The sequence below is a fragment of the Lates calcarifer genome, linkage group LG2 (genome assembly GCF_001640805.2).
Source record: "Lates calcarifer isolate ASB-BC8 linkage group LG2, TLL_Latcal_v3, whole genome shotgun sequence".
NCBI lineage: Eukaryota > Metazoa > Chordata > Actinopteri > Centropomidae > Lates > Lates calcarifer.
In genome coordinates, this window is record NC_066834.1 from 17993636 (window position 1) to 18017239 (window position 23604).

The following is a 23604-nucleotide window of genomic DNA, read 5'->3' on the forward strand; positions in this document are numbered from 1 at the left end:
AAATTAAATGGTACAGAAATAAATAATGGTAGACTTGATGTCTTTGCTAATTGGGATCTCTGGCGTTCGGGTCAGAAGGTCTCCACCAGGCAAAGCCTAAGAGGAACAGCTCTGTTGTGTTAAGGTGATAAGGTACAATAACATGTTGTGCTCTCAGATAAACTCTTTCACTCTCGACCAAGGCTTATTCTTACTGAACACGTGTACTCCTTACACTTCAGTGCTATAGGCTGAGACGTTAGGAAATGTGACATTTCCATCAGAACAAAGGGAGTGTTGAGGTGGTGTTTAATGTTTGCTGGGCTCAAGTAAGTTAGGGTGAAGAGATTCTGATGGCAGAGGAAAAGTCATGTGTGTCAGATAGAATACTGACCATCCTCTCCAGATGCACTAATAAAGGCTGCTCCCCCCAAGGCCTGCTGCCAAGTAGCCGCACAAACACTAGAGGGCTCTCTCCGTGGACAGCAGCATGGGTAACACCCCCCCCCCTCCTGCTGTCACTCACACTCCGCTGCACTCACACACAAACACTCACATTCAGCTATGCAATGATGAGCATGACCTTTTCACTAACTGTCTTAATAAGACCTGTGTAACACTTCCCCTGCTCCTTGTCTTCTAATAGTCTGGGCTTTATTTTTTATTTATTTTATTTTATTTTTTTTTTGTACAGAATTTCCTCCGTGTACATTCATGTGTCAGGAATACAAATCAACTGAACCCAGAGCAGTCAGCGTAACGGATAGGAAACGAAGTCAGGCTGACTGGACAGAATAGTTCTTTACTTTCTATTGTGCCAGCAGGGAAACCGTGTGTGTGTCCATCTGTTCATTACTTAACCCTATCAAATGACAGTGTAAATGAGCAGCCTCGGTTTCGTTTCACTGATCGCCTGGCCTATTTCATTTCACTAATAACCGAGAGAAGTGAGGGCAAACTCATGCGCCGTGTCCGCAACAAAGAGAAGAGTTAGAATATATGTGTATATATATATATATAATGTATTTTTTTTTTTTTTTTCCTCTTTACCTGCACGCACCTATGTAATATCTGCAGCTGTAGTAGTGTGTGAGACGATAACCTCTGCGCGTCCGTGCCTGTGCAGAGCGGCATGCATTCATTTGTGCGCCTGTTGACCCGGCTCCTCATCAACCCAATGAGCGCCGTGGAGGGGAGGCTCTCTTCGCCACCGTGCATCTCTCCTCCATCTCCTCCTCACTTTTCCAGTCGGCCAGCGAGCCTGTCGGAGCTCTTAACTACGACCCCCTCTTCTTCAACACTGTCACTCCGCCTTGACAAACTGCAGGAAGGATTTCTAGCCTCTCGCCTCTCCGCATTTTGCTCATTTTCCCACCGCCTCGAATGAAACGCGTTGGACTTTTTCGTGTATTTTGAAGGAGGAAAAAGAATAAAACAAAATAAACGGTGAAATGATGCAGCAGCGGAGAAGGATGCAAGTCTCACCAGTAAGTATACCCCGCCACCATTATACATATGTGCCAAACAGGTATTACTGTTAGAAATTGGTGTTTTGTGGAAGGGGGTCTAACAGGACTCCCCCCCCCTCTCACTCCATCGCGGGGCTACAGTGCATTTTTCCCGGCACATTTGCAGGAGCGAGATGACGCGGAGAGACAGAGCAAGTCTACAGAAAGGTCTGCAACTTAGACTGCCTTCTTTATTCACATTTCACTTGCCTCTGTCGCGCTCGAAGTCGCACATATGCTGCTTATATGTGCTTTATTTTCCCTAATTCGGACCGCTTGTGCGCTCTAGCTCCGCACTTGATGCACTGAGATGGACTCATCGGAAACACCGTCTCCTCAAAGGGTAAAAACTTCTAAGAGAGGGCGAATGTGGGTAATCGGGGTACGGTATGTGCTGCTGACTATCGCAGAGGTGTAAAATACAAGTAGCAGCTTCAAACTTTATAAATCGCGGATCAATTCGTTGGTTTTATTTCTTATCGGGTGACTAGAAATTGAACCGCTCCCGTGTGTGGATCTCGTACCTTGGACAGCTCCTCCGCTGCCGGCGCTCGGTTTTCTGCAGAGCCGTCTGGACCGGCTGCCTTCTGGAGGGGAGCTGTCCTACCCCCGTGGTGCTGAAACCGCTTGCTTAGTCACGCACTAGAGTGACTTGATAATGCACTAAAAAGGAGGAAAAAAATCACCAATTCATGTCAGTTATTTATAGTTACATTTTATTCACCTTATAATTCTGTATTTTAACAGGTTTATCGTTCTCCTCTTACGCATCGCCCCCCCTGTATATTTTTCCATTTTTTTTATTAACCTGGTCCTTTTAGCCTATGGCTCGGAGCCTATAGTTGGAGAATGTCACAGTAACTCGGATCTCTCCACACTTTATGATGTTGCAGTTGCCTTCGGGTGGAATACGTTACAGCTTATTGTCCTTGGAATTGCACTGCTGGAAACCATGTATTACTCCACACCGCATATGACCGCGGTGACATACTGTGTGTGGTAAAAGTTATCAGAACTAACACTGACACCGTGCTGAAAGCAAGCCATTCGGTGCTGTGATAGCATGTCCACCTGCATCAGTTTTATCTGAGGACAACTCAAAAGCCAACCCTTTGTGTCTGGATTTTTTTTTTCTTTCTTTTTTTCCCCTCTGGTTTTGCATTCTGGTGAACATTGCACAATAGTGTGTTGTACACTGAAACTACTGAGCTGGTGAAAATGGATCTTAACACTAAAACTGTTTTTGATTAAAGGTAACACTATACAGAAGGTTGCATTCTTTCAGTACAGCAGTGTCACTCTGTTGTATTTTGTTATTTTTGTTTGATTGCAGTGTTTTTAAAAAAGTTTATGTCCATCAGAAAACCGTTCCAATGTAATATTACATATCAGATTCAGTGGTTAAACATACCTCTAAATACCTTCACAATTATCTGATCTGGATTACTATGATATCAGTGAACTGCAGTACTGTTGACATTGTAGATCTCACCTGCAGCCAGCCTCTCCATTTAAAGCTCACACTACTGGATACATACATGCACAGATCTGTGAAGAATTTGATTGGAGCGTACAAGGATGTTTCACCCAAAATGTATTGTCAAAACATTAATCATAAGGAACATGTAATTGCTCACAATCTTTCCAGGATAATCCCCAGAACAACAGATTAAAGCAAGGCAATCTGATGTTGTGGGCTGAACAGCTTCAGACTACAGACATTCCCATTTGTTGTTCAGTTGTACCAGGATAATATGAAAACAAGATTGGAATAAAGGGTCATAACTGCTACAGATAGATCATTTGTGGCGATGAAGTGACATCTTGACTTCTTTTCCTAAAATGAGTATTTCCTTCCTGTTTTTTTTTTTTTTTTTTTAAATCCCTGCGCTTGCCTTAGAGACAGGCTTTTTTCTTCTCTCTCTCATCCCGGCTGTCTCGTCTGATTTGTTCAAATGTTTATTTGACTCTACTTTCTTATTCCTACCTCGCGCTTTCTTCCCCACCTCCTGACAACTCCTCACAAGACTAACAGACAACTAACAAACTGTGATTGCTCCCTTATAGGTCTCCCCCTCGGAATAACGCCAAATGGATGCTGTGCTGAGCGCCTCAGCCCCTCACCAACTGCTATGGAGGCATGCCAAGCCATGCAAGTGACCTTTATCACACCATGAATGCAAGCTCTGCCGTTCAAAGAGGACACAAGTAACCTTTTCTTGTTATCTAAGGAGCTGTTGATCTGAAGAGAGTAAGAGGGGAAACGAGACAACGAGAGAGAAGAGTCTTGTAAAACAAACAAACAAACAAAACACACGACGACAGGATGCCAAAGCGGTCCGAGGAGATGCTCATGGATCTGTGGATGTCCTTGCTGCTGGTGTGGATTACTTGTGTTCCCTGCGTGTCTATGACTCCTATCATAGGCCAGTCCAAAAGTACACAAACTGGTGGGTCCGCAGCAGCGGCGAGCGGTCTTGGCGAAGGACAAAGATTACTGAGCCGCGCCAAGAGAGGATGGGTTTGGAATCAAATGTTTGTGCTGGAGGAATTTTCTGGACCCGATCCAATTCTAGTTGGCAGGGTGAGTATGCTGTGATTGTCAGCATTATATTAAGCTCGCTTATCGTGTGGAAACATTAATTCGGCCATTTGAATGCTCCCTCCATTTTTTTTTTCTTCCCATGGGCAGTGGGAGGGTTTTGGTTGTCAAGGGGAAGCAGAGATATGGGGACACGAGAGAGGGAGGCGAGAGGGGGTGTCACAAAATGCTTTTGGAAATAATTAAACTCCCATCAAATTATGGTGGAAACATTTTTTTTTTCCTGGTGTTTTGAGTGTCCTTGAAATCCAAGATACTGTACAGCAGACACACAGATTGTTATGTTAGTTACTCTCCCCCACACAAAATACAGATGCATGAGAACAAATGCCTTCCTTTTTTTTCTTCCTTTTTTAATCTCCCATTTTTGCCCACATCAGTTTCTTCCTGCAAAGACATGATTTACTAATTGTGCATACCATGGATAAGGGAGGGCTATCTTAGTTAGTTTTTCCATTGCGACTCCTGTAATGAACAGGACTGTGGGCTAATCTTGCGGCTAAGGGCCACCTGCTCCCTGGCCTGTGTGGTAGTGTCAGGCAGGTTTCAGAGGGGAAGGGAAGGCTCCTGGCCAGCCCGGCCAAAGCAGCTTGTTCACAGCTCATTGCTGGGACTCACCTGGGGAGAGTCAGCCTGGCAGCCACGTTCACCTCCCTCCCCCAGAATATCACCCAGCCACTCTGGCATGGGCAGGAATGCAGGCCATCAAGCATAATATTTGATCTTGTTCAGTAATAGCTTTTGCAAACAGTGTTTTGGTGCCTAATATTTGATAATTGGTGGCTATGCCTTTCTTGTTTATGACATATTGCCATAGTGATACACTGAAATATTTTTTCAACTCCTCAGACTTGGCACCTGACAGTACTAAAGCAAAAAAAAAAAAAGCCACTTAGATTGTTATTGCAAAAGAAAAATAAGTCGCTTGTGGTCCAAGTAAATGTTTTTTATTGCACTTCCTCCTCTCCCTCTTGTTTTTATTTTTTTGTTTTTTTTTCCCTTTTTCCCCTCTATCTCGAGCATTGTCATATGGCAGCATCAATTAAACATTTGCCACCATGCGGGATTTGCACCTGTGTTTTCTAAATACCATACGAACACAAAAATGCTGTTAAGTGATGCATTAATTTTTCAGGCAAGTCAATTAGGCAGCCTCTGCTGGATTCGACAATGGCTGCTCATCAGAATGCTGAAGCAAACAAACACTCACCGGGGCCACAGTGACCATACGTGAGCTTGGAATTCGAAGGTTAGATTGCAGCTGTGAGATACTGAGCATCAAAGATTTGACAGAACACCTGGCAAGCTGTTTTTTTTTTTTTTTTTTTTAGATATTTAACCCTAAGTCCTAACAAAAGAAAGAAAAGGCAAAAATGGAAACCAGGCACACATAGTCAAAGACTAAAAACATGTTGATAACAGAGTTTTGATGAATATTTACAAGTTCACATGTATTCTTACTGTGCTGTTTGCCTCTGGCCTGAGTGTAAAATGTTCTGCAGATTGTCACAAGAGGGTTGGTGGCACAAAATCAGACTGTTCCCATTCATGAGGGATGTTTTCTCTCAAGGTCTGAGTTAATGTTTTGCAACAAACTTGACTGTAGGATAGGTTAGTCATAGGTATAAGCGTCTTACTGTTGAAGGACAGTGCAAGGATTGAGCACAGGATTGGGGGGGGGGCAGCTCCGGGCGAAGAAGAACGTGGTTCGGCTTTTGCGAGGCGGTGATGATGGGTTGCGTTCACTGGAAGGTTAAGTGCTCATGAGTATGCCTGGCAGAGCTAAGATAAGTCCTATGTTAAACCACGATGGCACTGTATTGGTTTAAGAGTATAAATCTCTCTCCCTCTCTCCCTCTCAGTCCCGCTGTCTCCTTTTCTTCCCCTTTCTTGGTGTTTCTCACGCTTAATTAAAAAAATGAATCAAATGGGTGGGAGGTGTGATTCAAATGGGTCATACAGCTCTGTGTATTTTGCACAATTTCCTCTGCTGTGTGTGAGGCTGCTTGTGTCTGTGGTTGTAGGCTGATTGTCAAGGAAGTCCAGGCCAAGATTGGAGCCTTTCCATCTAACGTTTTTTTTTTTTTTATATTGCTGGTGCACTCAGAGGTTTAATTATACTTGCATCCCCAATCTTTGTCAGTGACCAGGCTCCCCTTAACTACACCAACGCTGGGACTGAGAGTGAGAGATAGTGTTTGTGAGCGGGACAGAGAGAGATTGTGCCATCGATTTTGAACGGTGTGTCATTCCCTGTGTTCTCTCTCAGCAGAGACTATTAGCATAAATGCAGGAAAGCAGGGAGGAGGGAGAGGGGAGACGGAGGTGTGGAAGAGTGAGAAGGACGGCCACAAGGCGTGACAGCACCCTTCCCTTTTGCTGTTCTTCTTCAGTGCATCGTTTCTTGACATTGTGATTCACTGAGCAGCGGCGTTCGTCAGCCCCCGTCAGTCCCGTTGGTGTCGGGGAGGCAGACATGCAGTACCTGTTAAAGTGAAGCAGGGGAGACAGCTGTGAAAGCTTGTTGCTCGGCTGTAGCTTAAAACGAACACGGTGTTGGAAGGGATCTTAGGATTACTCATCATGAGCCAGGGACGGTTCAGAAATAACCAGTTATTAAGAACAGAAATAGGCAAATGGAGTGTGAAGGTAGATAGGCTTGAACATATCACTCGCACGGACTGATCCAAGGGACGCACGTTCGCTCATTGTTGACGACGAGTGGGAGATACCACTTGAGCGAGTAAAGACCCTCATGTAGACCAGTGGAAGGCAAGGAGAGGGTTATTTTAGGCAAAGCAGCTCTTGATTTACCATTGCACAACCATAATGGAAAAGTGTAGCCTGAGTTTTAAAATAAAATGAGAGCTCTGTGGTATATAAGGTGGCTGTAATCATGTTGAAGACTTTTCTTCATTTTGGCATGAGGGTTATCCAAACCTTTCCACAATGTTTCAGCCACGTTTCCCCAAAAGTTTGCCTCGTCAATCAAAGCCATTTCAATTATTCAAACATACAAAGAAGCGGCTCATTTACATCAGGCCATTAAAGGCAAAACATTGCCTTGGAACAAAAGACAAACAGTGAACAAATTGCTGTGTTTGCACCAAAGAGAAAGCGGAATGTGTTGTCTTTGTAGTGAGAGGCAGATTGATGGCAGTTAGCGCTGGAATATCTCACAGCCTCAGACGTAACTTTTCTGGACTCTTTCACTTCCTGGCGATCATTTAGCATATGTTGTGTGAGGATTAATAATGATGGATTCAGTCTGCTGAATTGTAGTGCAGATGTGGAAAATTGACTGATCCCTCATCCCATTGGCCAACACTTTTATCCTCCACAGCATTGTATGTGCTTTTCCACAAAGAGAATTGATAATAAACCATTAATATTCATCAATTCAGGCTGAACTGCAAGATTGCAAGGACTGACAGCAATACAGAAAGAAAAAAGGCTTTGATTATTGATTCAGCAAAGACAACGGATATGTCCGTAGGAAGGAAAAAAAAAAAAGCTTTCCTCGTGTATGTGCTGGGGGAAGGCAGCACAAGCTTCATTCTTCCAAACAAGCTGTTTGACAGGATTCCCAACAAGAGGGGCCACAGTAGTATCAGATTGGTGGTGTAATGTAAGTCCGCAGGGTGTTTTGCTACAAGCGGAGGTGATTTTCTGTAATATAAGTGATGTTTCCCCCCAAAAAAAATTTGAAGAGCCTTTTCTAGTACTGACTTGTCTGAAATGGTTCAGTCCTTCTCTCTTGTTTTCCCCTTTAGAGGTACATTCAGGTGAAACTGATAACAGATCACAGCCTGGATTCATTGATTCTCTGTGGTCCTCAGAAAAAGCAGGTGCCCCAAGTATGTGATTATTTATTTACCGAGTGGTGTATCTGATAAAGTGAAATTATCATAGCTCACTATGATATAAATTGAGATTGGAGGGAGGTTTTTTTTGTCTGTTTACCACCCTGATCTGGACCTGAGTTTACCATTTTTTTTTTTTATCTGGGAGAGTTTTCTGAATTCAATTCAGACCTTTTTGTTACTTTTGTTGCTTTCTGCACTTTAGACTGCTAGTACAAGATGTGGGACATCAGTCTATAAATACTGATGCGAGCTACTTCTGCTCGGCTGGATTGCCTTTCTCTGTCTCTGTCCCCCACCTCCACCTCCGCCTCTCTCTCTCTCTCTCTCTCTCCCCTTCTCCCTCTCTCTCTGTGATGGGGTGATTATGGAGAGAGTGACTCTTGAGCCCAAGTAAGCTTGCCTCCAGGGCCGATGGGGTGTGGTACAATGACATTGTTAAAATTTCTCCAAGTGTTTGGCTTTGGTGATGCAAGGCAGCGAGGCAAAGCTAAGGCGAGACTGAGTCCTGAATGCAGCTGCCAGAGCAGTCTGAGACTCCCAGGTCCTGCCAGAGGCCCTACTGTCACTGGTTTACAACAGATCAAAGGTTGATCCCCCCCTTCTTGACTGAGTCGTGCCAATGAAGCCTCTGATTAGTGAGGATCCCCCACCTTAATCTGCGCATACTCCGGCTCCAACAATTAAGCGGATATAAGGCCCGGCCTTTGATTGATGGATGAGGAGTGGGAGTTAACGAGAATATTAGTCGAATTATTGCCAGTGATTGATAGCCATTATGACACACAAATTATAAGCGTTGGCTCGGATATAATAAATTCTCAAATATAGCCCAAATTAGACACAGGTTCCAGTGCCATAGTGGGAGGGTTGAATCAAAAAGCTGTCATTAAATTCAGGAAAGTACAGCCCATCAATGTTTGCTGGACTTAATTTCATTCCATTTGGTTTCTCACACCCACAGCAGCTCCTGGAATACAGCTCTGTAATCTCTCTTCAGGCAGCACCACAAAGATCCATATTGAGCTGCAGTCTAGCAACAGCTCCTCTGTCTCAGCCCTTAGATCTCCATTCCCTCCTCTTGTGTAATTTAGAAAAAAAAACATGCTAACATCCCTCTGTCCTGCACCTCTTCCTCCCTTCTCTACTCTATTGCCACACTCCTCTCTTTTCCCCAAGGCTCACCTGTACAGTATATCACTAATGCTGGCAGGACCATTATATCAATGGGCCATGGTCACAGTCTCCCTCTTCCTTTCCAATCTCTCCCTCTGTCTGTTCCTCCCGGTCTGTAATAAAACACTGGGCCCAGCGGTGGCTCTGATAGAGCTGTGGGATCACATTAGTGCTGCCCTCGAAGAGCTTGACAGGTTGTCTATGGCTTTGTGTTGTCGTCCTGGTTCCCATTAACAAGCTGCGTATGTGCACATGTGTGTCGTACAGTAGTCCATTCGGGAGTGTTATAGACTAGGATGAGATGAGGAGACACAGGCTCGGATGGAGCATATTTAGACATGAGGATTGTGTGTGCAACAGTAAATACGGTGTGTCCGTGAAGCTTTATAGCTGGTGTGGCTTTGCAAACATTTGCAGGGGTGTCAGAGTGGTCATATATATGAAAGATTTCTCTCTAAACTGCTCTGTATGTGTTTTAAGCAGAAATTGCAGCCTGAAATCTGTGGTATTTCAAATTTACAGGTGACCTCATTCTCACTGACATTATTACTTTTCTAGCAAACATAGCGGCATTGCTTGTATCTTAAATGTTATTGCCAAGTCATTTTGTTTTTACCATCCTGTCAGTGATCATTTAATAGAAGTACTGTTGTCTACACTCACAATTTGCCATTGGCAGATGTGTCATTTTTGAAATATCACTCATTCTGTTTTCCTCTTTATGCCTTTCTAAACACACCCACGCCTACAAACACAATGTCCTGTCTTCCCTCTCACGCGTACCTAGCGACTGCCATGCATTAAATTACGTACTGTATTTTTCTCCCCGTGTATTTTCATAAGGGAGGTGAAATCATGTTTCAGTTCAGTGTTCAGTGTATCATAAGGAGGCACATGACGCGTCTTGTCCGCAATCCCTGGGAGCTCTCTTGTGTACATGCATCAGCTGCAATAATAATTTAACAGGAAAGCACATCCATTCACACGGCTTCAGAGTCCCTGAGCAAAATAACAAGCTTGCTGCTATCACTCACATCTGTGGCTCAGAATCATTAAATCCATGTTGTACAGTGAGCAGCTCACGTGGGGGCCACTTCCCTGAGCCTCTACATCAGTGCTAATTCATAGCAAATGGCCCTTTTATGGTTTCACCTTGGACTGCATCGCCATGATTAGCTCCCTCCCATGTCAGTGTTTGTCAGTCAACGGTGTCAAATTCTTCCAGTGGAAAACCAGAAAAGCCCCCTCCTCTCATTAAGCCGAACCCCCCCCCAGCCCCACTTGTAACTGCTTTCCCACCCCTCTGCTCTCGTCTCCTCTGCCTCCCTCACACTCACTGGCTCACCAGGCTTGGCCTGGACTGGCTGTGCGGAGGTGGAGCGCTTAGCAGGCTAAATCATCTGGCACTCTGCCTTGAACTTTGCTCTAACTAATTTATAGGAATTAAAGCGGTTCACCTCGAATGCTTGGCTCGTGCGCTGCTTTGGCTAAATTAGTCTAGTTTATTTTCAAAATAGGGGAATTTGCTTTGTTTGGATTATATCTTTTTCGAAGCATCAAGAGATGCATTTGCAATTTAACAGGCTTAAACCTCTTGGCTTTTGTGCTACTCTGACATTTAAATAATTGTTTATTTCTTAGACAAAACACCGGTCCGTGTATAATCATATTTTAAACAGGCAGCGATAGATGAGAAAATTAAGGCAACATTAAAGAGCTTGATGTTGGACATTCTGCTTACTTATGAATCTGGACTATGTTTTCTAGTCAAAACACTGGCCAAGCATCAGTAGCAGTAAATGAGGTTACAATTATTCAAATCTGATTATTCAAATCAAAAGATTATGATTATCTGAAACCTGCTAATTGGCCCTTGCCTCTGACATAGTGGTTGTGGGCACAAGCCGCGGCAGTAGCAACTAAAGATTCCTGCTCCCCGTGCCAGTGTGCTCTTGTGGGCTCGATGTTTGGCTCCCCAGGCAGCTCCTCTCCTATGGATAGAGCCCAGCGTATGTGAAATGCTGCAGGCGGCTGCAGGCGGCTTATCCCTGCGCCTCTGCTCCCATACACGTCCCATCAGCCAAACTGGGACTGCCGGAGTAATCTTGTTAAGAATGGATGTTGTTATTGTGCGACTGGATGTGCATTTGGCGTCATGGTTAGCTGGGAGCACACGTGGGCTGCAGCAGGAGAGACAATGGGGAGGGAGTTTTGGATGGGGGGGGGGCTATTTCTGGCACTTAAAAGATGACAGTCCTCAATCCTTTTCCTCTGCCTCCTTATACCCCCCGCCCCCCGCACACACACACACTACATCCCTATGTCCTCCTTGCCTTCCTCACCCATCTCATGCACCATAATAACAACAAAGTGGCCTCAATAAACAGTGGATGTGACATTTACTTGAAGATCGGTGTCTTCACCTATAACAGGTATTAAAGACGATGATTATCATCACCACCGAGTGGAAGGCAGAGGGTTGCTCACCTCAATCACCGAGTTGACAATAAAAAAAATGGAAAAAAGAAAACACACACACACACGCAAGAAGAATCGATGGCTCCGTCCAGTGCTCCCTTCTCTCTCTCAATGCAACCATTCCTAACTCTGGTATCTGGGTGCCAACAGACTGTGGCTTTGACCTTTCTCACAAATGAATTATTTCGGTTTAATGATCCCTTCTGCAGGAAGAACAAAAAGATAGCTGAAATAATAGCCAAGGGAGGAGAGGGGGGATGTAAAAGGGCAGCACCCACACACACCCTGTATTTTATTCTCCAACCTTACTTACACTCTACCTGTGAAGACACCTGTATGCCTCTAATAATGCCTCTTCCTTGTGTTTGTGTCTCCAAGGTGCATGTGATACATCTACCCTGAGCCTTATAAATGAACTGACTTCAAGAAAAAATACCCTGGATGTAACAAGCAGGTGGTGATGATGGAAGTGCACATTGCTTTCTCTGTGTGTGAAAGTGACACTTCAGATTTTTTTTCTTTACTCCTCCGATGTTTGATTAATCCCCCCCCCCCCCCCGGTCGGATGAGAAAAGGGGGTGGAATGTGGAGGGAGGATGTGGGGTGGGTGGGGTAGATGCATGAAAAATTCAAAACGTTATAATATAAAATCCAGATGAATCATGAATGCTTAATGGGAATCAGGGCCGAGCGTGCAGGATGTTGAAATTGTTCTCAAAGAATCCCGGTGTATGTGCGTCGTCTGTCAGCGCCACGTGCACAATGAGCGACATGGCATGTTACGTCGCCTCTCTCAGCTGCTCTCTCCTCTCTCAATGGCAACAAAATGAGGTGTTCAGGGACACTGAATAGAGGATGCCAGAAACATGTGAAAAGCTTTTAGGGGCTAGAGGCCGTCTGTTATCGAAGTCTGGCTAATTGCTTTTATCCTAGCCGCAACTGCTTGTTGTTCTGCTTGTGGATTGGACATGCACCGATGGTCTGTCTGATGAAATATTAACAAATCTTGGCTAACACCCGGCCGTCTCTATTGTGTTTTAATGAAATGCAGAGTTTCAAGAAAAACTTCTGCTATTATGAATAATAGAACATCCAATTAGTGTAACATCATCACAGATGAGTTTGATGAAAGGCTGGGGCTGGTGTAATGTTGGAGGAGTGTGAACATTTAGTTATCAAAGTGTGTGTAAAGTAGCAGCGTTGTGTAGGTTGATTGCTTAAGACTTGATGGTGACGTCATAGAAGATTAAACCCTGTGAAGATCTGATCTTTATCAGAAAGGAAAGTCAAGGTGAAGTTCTTTTCACTTTTTGTGTAAGGAAATCAAAACTTTGATGATACTGAAGCTATTTTGGATTGTTTTTTTCTTTTTGAGGATAAAACCATTTTTCTGCATAGTTGTAGAGGTAGCACCTAAGCTCCCGTGGCAGCGGTTTACTGGTATTGGAGAGCTAACAGTCCTGGGATACACCACCCTGCTGACTGGAGAATGCCATACTCTCTGTGTACTTTGATACAAGACATGCTTCCCTCTTTTTTTCAAACAAGCACACAGAGGTTTTCTTATGTACCATTAGCAGTTTAAGCTATCTGTACCCTTCCAACATGAAACACTTGGAATGGCCCGTCGTATGTATTCCTCTCAGAAAGTGGGACTCTACTTTGCCAATGTCAGCATGGATTCCCACAGGATGGTACTTTCCAGTCATGGTAAATGAACACCTACTGAGTCACTGGCACCAATGAAATTATAGTAGCAATACTGAACACTAATGTAAAGGGCACCGTCACTGCAGAGGAATAAATAAGACTTGAATTTCTTCCTTTTGGTCATTACATTTTTGTCCAAATAACTACACCAAAAATTGCAGATATACTAATAAATGGCAAAATGAATTTAATTTCACTTCAACTTTAGGTATTATAAAACATTTTGAACGATTACATGTAGGAATGCGTAAGTGGCTTTGTCATAAAAACAGCTATCCAATTTCTAAGCTTATCCTGCTCAGGGTTACAGGGGGCTTGGAGCCCGTCCCAGTGTGCATTGGGCAAGAGGCAGGGCACACCCTCGCAGGCTGCCAATCTATCACAGGGCTAACACACATAAAGACAACACATTCACACTCACATTCACACCTACAGGCAGTTTAGAGTTTCCAGTTCACCTAACCTGCATGTCTGTGGGTGGAAAACAGAGCAGACGCAGAGAGATCATGCAAAATCCACACAGTACCACTGAGCTGCTTTTATTTATAAATGTTATTTTTGGTAATGTTTTTGTGGCAATATTTTTAAAATAAGTATAAAAGCTGCTAAATAACAGTTGAAATAAACATAAAAGCTTGATTTGTTAGTCACTTTTAAGTGCACACAATTAAGAATGCCGTTTGAGTAACTGAAAATCCAAAAATACAACGTTGTCAACAATATTATCCTTTGAGGAAATTCTCTTTAAATACTGAGCAGTGAAAAGATGTGCAAAGATACTTAAAATTTCACAAAAACAAGGAGCTGTATCTTGGAGGGAAACCCCCTCCGAGTCTCATGAGATGACTCTCCTCGCCTCTAAGAGGAGGAGCACTCTGCCAAATGGCACAGTGCCCTTTTATGTTACTTTCTGTGCTTTATCTGCATCATGAAGCCGTGTTTGCTGCTGTTAGCTGATGAAGACGAGGAGCAGCTGCGGTGAGGCAGCAATATTTTAATGGCTCCACAGATCTTTGAATGGTTCGTCATCGGGGGGAAACGACCTGGGCCAACCCCAAAACCATTGTAGCCTCCATCTGGATGGAAGCAGTCACACAGGTCCTCATTTCCCTCCATCTCAATCTGTGCAGCACTCCCAGTGTTTACAGAAGCCGGCGCCCGCTTGAATCACCACTTGCCAAGATGTGGCATGTTTATCAGCGTCTCTCTCCGCACACAGTAACGCGCCGGCACATAAACACAGATGCACATGCAAACACAAACACACATTGTCTATGTGTCTCATTGAGTGGCCAGATAAGAAAACATGACATTATCTTTTTGGTGTGTCTGTGTACCTGTGCACGCGCACACACACAACGTCTCTGTTAGCGCATGTGTGTGCACGTTGTGTGTGCAGTCAGAATGCTAATATCATATCTGTCTTGATGACCTTTTCTTCTTTGTTGATGCCCGGTGTTTTTATAAATACCATGCTGATATCCCGGAATGTGTAATTACTGCGCCACAGCAACACGCTGCCTCTTTATTAGTTTTCTGACAATGGCCTTCCTCATCACCACTGAGTGCTGTGTGTGTGAGCGTGTGTGTGTTTTTTAGCGTGTTTGAGGCTCTTCTGTTGTCCTGTTTACACAGCTGAATCCTATAGTACACTAACAGTCCTCATGCTGCTGCTCACACACACACATCTGATAAAGACAATGGATTCAGTGTGTGATGTTGCTTCTATTTATATGTCAGTTTGGCTCAACAATAGTTATAATATCCATAATATCCCCTCCCTTATCCAGTTATTCATCCACAGGAGTGTCTTAGAAATGATCTCCAGGGATTCATAAATGGATCATATCCTGTCCAACACATAGATGAAATTAGGATGGAGGGATTTAACCGAGCAGATACCTGAGTGCGCTGTATTACTTCAACAAATACCACATCAGATGGAGGCAGAATTCGGATCAGATGTCTCGAGCAGGATTTCTGCACACAATGTGTGTGCTAACATTTACAATGCAAAAATAGGAGCGGGATTCCTGTCTTTATTGCATCACTGGTGCGGAGGGGGAATGCATGTCAAAAAGGTCTCTGTGCATACGTAATTGGATCGTGCTCTGCACAGGCTCGGTGTTTGTCGATAAGGATCACACTCCCCAGGTTCGACTCCGGGGATTAGGGCAGAGGCTGTTTGATCTCGGTGGTTTTGCATAAAAATCACAAGTCTCCTGAATCCTGTAGCAAAGGAGCTGAGTTAGCTAATTGGGAGGTGCTGCTGCATGCGTGGACTTACACTGTAGATTCATGTAGTGTCCTCAAGATGCCTTTGACATCGCCGCAATTACAGTAAAGTCAGAGTGCGGTGTTAATGATGCTTTCAGAGTGGAGGAGAATAGAGAGGGTGTTGTGGAGTCATGGAGCAACTGACTTACTGAAACCATGCTTTCAAAACAGCAAAACACACACCCACAAACACACTTAATACTGTGTACATTTGAACGCAAATAGCTTAACTTATCGCGATCGCAGCAGGCAATCAGAGAGGAAACTAAACTTATCCATCATCAAATATGAGCTATGGTCAGCCTCAGTGGACGAAAGTGTATCCTGAAACACTCTGGAGCTGCATTCAGGGTCCCCTGCGTCCACATCGGATCCACACGCGCCTAAGCAGCTAACACAGCAAAAGCAGAGAGGGGTGTGCCAGTTACGGAACATAATTGCTACTAATGACCATTAGGAGTTTGGTTTTCATCCTCCAGGGGCCGTAAAAAAGGCCTTTCGTCTTATCAGTTGATTAGAAGCAAATAGACGGGGCCGGATCCTGCATATTAAGTAAACAGGGGGCTAAAATGGTGTTACTCTATCAGGGGAAAGCCTAATGGAGTGGCGGGGAGCTCATCCTCTGCTAATGCCTGAGCTGCAACAAATGGACAACTGCTCACAAACCTCTGCTCCACTTGTCAAATATTGGTAGCATTTTTTCTCCTGCCAGCTGAAAAACAAAAACAACAACAAAAAAAATTGTTGCATCAGTCTGGGGCTTCAGTTTACTTTCCTGCTTCAAACAGCAAAATGCTGTAGACCTTTGTGCTGCTCTGTGGTAAAGACACTGATGCTTCTCCAGCAGCAGTGCTGGTATCCAACTGTCAGCGATGGCAGCAAAGTTGTTTTTTTCCTCTCTGTGGATTCATTTGCATTATGCAAATGAACAATTGATATGGATCTTCTCCCCTCCGATGAACATTTTGCACAGCAATTTGCCAAGCAAGTAATTACTTATTGACAGAATGATATTACACAGGAAATTGTTGCATAAAATGGCAAACTCATCTCATTGAAATGGTGGGAAAAATAATACGAATAACAATAATAAAATTAGAAATCATAAGTTAAATGGACATGAGTTATGGAGGTTTGCACTCATCACGGCTGTTCTCACTACGCTCCCCTCACCACCACCTGTGGTTGCACTCAGGGCTCGTGGCTTTGCATTTTAATTAATTCCAAACATTATTAAGGATACAAATTCACTGTCTCACTCCACTGCACTATGCAATGTAGTTGAGCTGCAGGAATATCAGCAATTATCCATACAGCGATGGAATATTTCTGCGTCGTTTGTGTAACCTGCATGTCACATTGTGTCGTGACTAGTGATAAAGCCTTTTTTTCTGCTCTTAACATGGTGACACTGAAGAGTTGGAAATTTATTTTGCTAAAAGTCAGTTAGAATTCATTTTTAAATTTTACATTGGTAAACAGCTTCTTTAAGGTTACAGAAATGGATCGATTGGCAGCACTTCCTGCACTTTCAGTATGTGTGGTGAAAAGGTGACTTTTCAACATTAGTTTATTTCGATAGACATAATATTTTAGTTACAGTACACCTCTGCTTAGTTTATTTCAACACAAGATTCCCTCTGTTGAATTATAAATCAAAGGCTGAATTCAAAAACTGTGTAAATGCATTTATTTATGTATTTTTTTTTCAATCCGGTTTTCAGCACAGTATTCTATCAGCTCTAAAGCAACATCAAAGAACCAATACCATGCAACACTTCAACACTTTGACCTCTAGTAACCTTGAATAAAATAAAAAAATGAAAACTAGCCACCCAAGTCAGAAAAAAGATAAACACCACTCCAGTAGGCTCTGTGGTCAGTGGCAGAAAGACTTATTTCAATTAACTAATTCATAACGACTAATCTCACAGTTATATTTCCTTTTGTCTGTTCCCACCTTAATTGCAGAAAGAATGAATTTCCTAGCATGTTGATGTTGGTGTGTGTTTGCGTCAGCGCCATTCCAGCTCTAATATCGAGCATCCCGAGAGATTGGCACCTGGAGGAAAGCAGAAAAGGGAAAAGAAAAAAGGGCCAGTGTGCAGCTGCATTTTCTTTCTCAGTAATCGAATCCCTCAAAAGGGGTCCATTTTTCTTCATCTCCCCAGGTCCACAGGACCTTTAAACAGAGCAAGGCACCAAAAGAAGGCGCCATAGAACACAATTATAATTCCAATATAGTCTTGTAAAGAAAATGTAAACAGATAGCCAGGCTGCAAAGCTGCCCCCATTTTCCCAGAAGACTGGTAATAAAGTAGAAAAGATGTAATACTGGAAGAGGCTTTTTACCCCCTGTCCTTTTCTCACTCCAGAAATTGAAAAGTGTGGCTTTCTGCAATGACACTGGTAGAGGAAGGGACGCTCTGAGATTTATGGGAGATTTAAAGGGGAGACAGAAGGGGGGGTAGATTTTACCAGAGGCGTTAATGCGGCTTTGCAAATGAATTCTAATACATGAGTATTGATAAGAATAAATGGTGCTCTGCAGTGCTGGGAGAGCCTCTCTTTCCAGTACAGTAACTGTTTTGCCACAGGCTTAATTTCATAACCCTTCAGACTGTGACGGGGGTAGAGCACAAACAAACCACCGTCCCCTCCAGAAATCTGAACAAGAGCAAATTGGTGGCAAATTTTGATTTGTAAAAGTATGCTGCTTTCATATTGGCAAATGTTGAATTCTTTGAGCGAGACGTTTTTATTTTTATTTTTATCCCCTTCCATAGTTTTCTCCTCTCTTGAATATTCCATTTGTTGTGTGCCGTCATGGGGGTAGCATTTGTTCTAGGCCCGATTTTGTTTCTTCTTCAGTTTATTCTCCAATCATTGCAATGCAGAGAAAACAGCAATAGGCTGCTTATGATAAATTCCTGGCAGTGGCTGCGGCCATCCCAATAATTACTGGTAGTGGAAGCTGCTCGGGCTCACAGCTCAAGGGTGTGAGTGCATGCAGGACTGGATGTCTTTTTGTCACACTCATTCACAGCAGTCGTTGCCCTTCAGATCATTTATCATTTATATTTCATAAACTGTTGTAACAGTCATATGGGATCAAGAACGTTCAGTTTGTAAAACACGCTGGGAGTTCAGACAGCTTTACCAGAGGTTTGGCAATTTTCTGAAAGTTTACAGCGCAGTGGTGACAACTGAACTGAACTCTGCTGTTGAGCCATATGGGCCGCGTGGTAAGATCTAGTGCCGTGACCTTTACCGTTACAGTGTGAATCCAATCTGGTGGAGTTACTCACTTATCCTGGGAGAGGAGGCTCCTGTAGTCAGCTAGTTGGATGATTGTGACTCCCTGTGCAGTTTCCCGCTGAGTGCAAATCACAGAAAGAAAGAGAGAAGCATGGAAGTTTGTACTTGTGTGAGTGTCCGTGTATGAATATGTGTGCGCTTGTCTTGATGTCTGTGTATGTGTGTGTGTGTGTGTGTGTGTGTGCGTGTGTGTGTGAATCTCAGGCCAGGAAGCAGGCAGGACAGGAAGGCGTGGAGGAGGGGGGGTGGGGTGACAGTTTAGTGTGAGAAGGGGAAATGGCATGGTGCTACTGAAGCTAGTCATCCGTCTGCTGTGACACCCAGCGTGCATGGAAGATGTCCCCGGGACTCGGCAAAGCAGAGAGGAAGTGTGGCCGTGCAGAGGAGTGGGCGGCAGAGTGGAAGTGTCATCCTCTCTGTGAGTGTCACTCTCTCTCTGTTTTCTTATCTGGCTGTCGCACATGAACGCTGTATCTTTCGTCGCACTTGCTGTCGCTTTCCAAACGCACGGTCGGACAAATATTTTTTTTTCTTTACACCTATTGTTGCGAATGAGAGGACTGAAACATCTAACTTTTGACATTACCAAACCCACTGAAAAAAAAGAGACTAAACACTACTAAACTTAGTATGTTGTGTGTCAGTTTACAAGTGCAGGTACAAATTCACCATCACTGAAAACTAAAAATACAGTTGAAAATTCAGTTTGCAATACACATAAACCACCATAGGTATGTAGAAAAGGTAAGCAAACAGAACAGTATGTCAGTGTTCTGCTGTGTTGTGAGTCCTTGGGAATCAGCAAACACAACAAAAACAATTCTATGAAGGCCAACCTATCTATCAGAGAGGTTCAATGAAAAGACTTGTTTTCAGATTATATATTTTTAACCTTTATTGACAGAAGATGCAGATGGGAAACATGGGAAGACAAAGAGAGAGAAAGAGAGAGAGAGATGACATGCAACAAAGTTTCCTAGTGAATAGAAAAGGCAGTTATCTGGTTCTGTATGTATCCAAGTGTAAACAAATTGAAATTGTTTAGTTGCAGCTCCCATCATGCTCCCATTGTGCTTTAGGCTGCATGTACAGACATCAGTTACTTCTGATACTGAAAATAATGTCAAAATATGACTATGAGTCACCATTTAACTGAAATCATTAGAGGCATCTTTTTTTTATATGATTTCCAGTGGTGTAAGAAGGACTTACATCTCTTTACTTTACTAACAGTAGTACTGGTACCAGTGTAAAAATTCTCAAATTTTCTTTTACAAGTTAAAGTCCTGCTTTTAAAATGTTACTTGCATAAAGAAATATTGGAAGTAATTTGTACCTACAGTCTCAAAGGTGAAAGTACGTTCTGTGCAGAATGGGCCCCTTCAGAATTATATAATATTAGATTGTTGTAAAAGTAGCATTTTGATGTAGGTGAGGTGAAGTGAATTGTAGTGGACTGTAAGTATCACATGGCATAAACTGAAAACACTCAAGCAGAACAAATACTCCACATGTAGTACTTGAGTAAATGTATTAAAGTCACTTTACGCATATGCAGACATCCAGTATCACAAAAAAGAATAAGTCACACTGGTGCCGTCAGTATGCATATAAATGATCAGTTAGTTTCATTAAGTCTCTCTTACAGTATTCGATTACATTTTGTCACACCCAACCTTCACCTTCACCCGCCTCCCTCCATTACAAATGCCTATTAATGGTGTTACCTTCAGTATCAAGTCTCTAACATTGGGTGACCCAGTTGGGAGAGGGAGAGAGACAAAGAGAGACTGAGGGGGGAGCCAGAGTTGCTGGGATTTTAATGGCTCCAGGCTGCTAAGTGTGGTCATGAGCCTCCACTGCACAGACAAGGCCTAACCAAAAGCCCCGCACCGTGTGAGTGACAGCATCAAAGTGCATCTGCATACTGAGGGGAATTCTCCCAGCTTTCTGATTTCTTCACAATTAAAATGGGTGGAATGGACCACTAAAATGAAACAAAAAAAAGAAAAGAAAGAAACAACATTAGCGTCTTTCCTGTTTGCCTGGTATGTTTGTGTACATTTCCCAACCCTTTGGGGGCCTGGAGGAGGAGGAGGAGGAGGAGAGGGAGAATGAAAATGGGAGAGAGAGAGCTGAGGGGTGAAAATGTAGAAAAGAATGCTGCTGAGAGGAAGACAGAGTGGGGAGAGTGCAAGAGAGCTGCATTTTCACACTATTACTGTTTGTAAAGCGTTTTAGCACCCTGAGTAACTACACTATGTCAAAAAAGCAAAACAGCAACAACAACCAAAACAATGCACTGCTGTATGAAAACATCTTTCTGGAATATGACAGCATGACCCACAGCAACAACAGCTGACCACCAAACTACAAACACTACAACCCAATGATTTACATGCTCGCAGACATAACTCGTCTTTGCTCAGTGGCATTAAACTTTTCCTCTGTGTCTGTTTCTCCACTCTTACATATTTTGCCATAAATATTTCAAACACTACAAACGCGTCAAAAACATTTTTTTCTTTCTTTTTTTTTTCTTTTCTTTTTTTTTTTTTTGGAGGGGTAGGAAGCAAAAACTCCAGCAGGATTAAATTTATTTGTCAGGTTTATACTTTCTATCTTCATTTCTCTCTCTCTCCCATTAGTGGATTGGCTACTCAAGTGCTGTTTCCTGTCAAGGGAACTGCAAAACTCTGCACGAGCCAGAATGATGGAAATTACTTTTCTGGCTTCTCTGTGTGACGCTCGTATGAGGCCAGGAGTGTATTTCAAATGTAATTGAGTTTGGTGCGTTCACAAAGGAAAAATGATGTGTTTGTGACCAAAACGATGCACATTATTTCGCTTTTTTATATGTGGCCAATTTTTTAGCACAGCTACTATATAGCCACGTCCTTCCAAAATTCACCTGGAACTGGTCCACAATGACATGTGAGTGGTTTTGTTTTATACCTGTGTCCTTTAGACCTTCCAGTTTCCCCGTTCCCTCCCCCCCTCGTTTTCTCCCAAAGTGACTCCAAAGCTCCTCCGTTTGGCTTTGCTGTTATTAAATGAAAAGGCCTTAGGTTGCAGGGAGTACACTGGCACTCGCTCACAGCATCACACACTCGACAGCTAGCTTTGGGAACACACCAAATTCAATTTACAATTTACTCTTACAGCCAGCCTAATGACGATGACGACCTCACAGAGTGAACGCAAAGTTAAACTTTTATTTGTCACAAGCTCTCAGACATTATTCCTGATCCTGTGACGTCCTTTTGTTTTTTCATCCACCCGTACTGACAGTGCAGGTCAATAGGTTTGGCCACCCCGTTTCTGTGTATGTAAGCATTTTTGCCAGCATCTGGAGCGACTAAATGGATATTGGAAGCTGTTGCTGGAGCTGAAAGAATGTTGGACAATGGTTGAGATTGATGAGTGTTTGGGCGCTTTCCCTGTGACCCCACCGCATCTGGCAGGAACAAAGTCAGGCAGGTGTGACAGCCAGCATCCATCTACTAGTCAGCTGTAATAGGGAGGGGGCATTTGTACAGGGACACACACGCATGCACGTACACACAAACACACGCACCCACACACATAAATACACACGAAGGCACGTAACGCAAAAACGTACACACACTACAGCCTGTGTTTTCCACACATTTTAGCGAGCAAGGATGCACACACACACACACACACACACACAAACAAGCCCGGCAAGCAAGGCAAGTATGTGCGCATTCATTCAGGCACACACACAAACACACACACCCAGAGACACACATACTGACTGCCTTCCTGGCAAGCTTCACTGTGTGTCTTTCCAGGAAGGAGTCGTTTTGCGATGCTGACTTCCTTCAAATGTCTGCGAGCTCTCATGTCTTATTATGGGAGACAAATGGCATGTCGTACCAATGCTGCGTCCTGACTTGTTAGCTCCGGACATGACAACCATTGCAACACATTTTCACTTAACCATATCCTCCTCTGTTGGTTAGACATGTGTAACGCCCAGACAGCACACACGCTGGGATTTTACATGTAATCGCTGATATATGAGGCTGATTATGAGTTTCAGTTAAATAACAGACATTAACCTGTCAGTGTCATTTCTCACATGACAGAGGTCTCTAACCATAAGTACATCAGAAAAAAATCTCCTCCTCTCCTCTTTTTACAGAAAACTGGTTTATTCATTTATGTTTTAAAATGACGTTTTCTGTAAATTAGTGTTAACATACAACACCTGCCAGTATCCTGTGTATTTTGATGCATCTGCATTTGACATTTTACTAAAACAACAAAGGTGAATGGAATTTCATATGTGGCTCTTACAGCAGCACACAGTGCCCTTATCATTCTGGTTAACCCACAGAGCACCCTGTCAACAGTTTTCAGTGGTTTAACTTTCTGCCAAACTGTTGACAGCATGTTTTGATTATTCAAAAAATTTTTCTTTTTAAACAGATGTAATTGTGTTCATTACAGTGTTGCACACACACAAAAGTTCAGTTTTCAATCTTTGAGATACATATCAACCTGTTTTTTATTATGGTTTATCTTGAAATACATTCAGAACCATGCTGTTTGTTTTAACCAACTCAACACAGACAAAAACACAGCAGGTATGACACTACACACACTTATGTCAGGAGGAGGTCAGAGTGTCTGTGACTGGTTAGTTACTATTACTAAGTTACTATTC

General features: G+C 43.2%; 1 protein-coding gene across 1 annotated transcript in view; it reads left to right on the forward strand.

The window, feature by feature from the left end:
• The first annotated feature begins 1175 nt into the window (after positions 1–1175).
• The window catches only part of cdh8 (cadherin 8), a 90432-nt gene continuing 68003 nt past the window's right edge, over positions 1176–23604 (forward strand). Inside the window, 2 exon segments of the mRNA XM_018697482.1 lie at positions 1176–1466; positions 3555–4071. Of these exon segments, the coding sequence (XP_018552998.1) occupies positions 3814–4071 (258 nt within the window). The 5' untranslated portion in view covers positions 1176–1466; positions 3555–3813.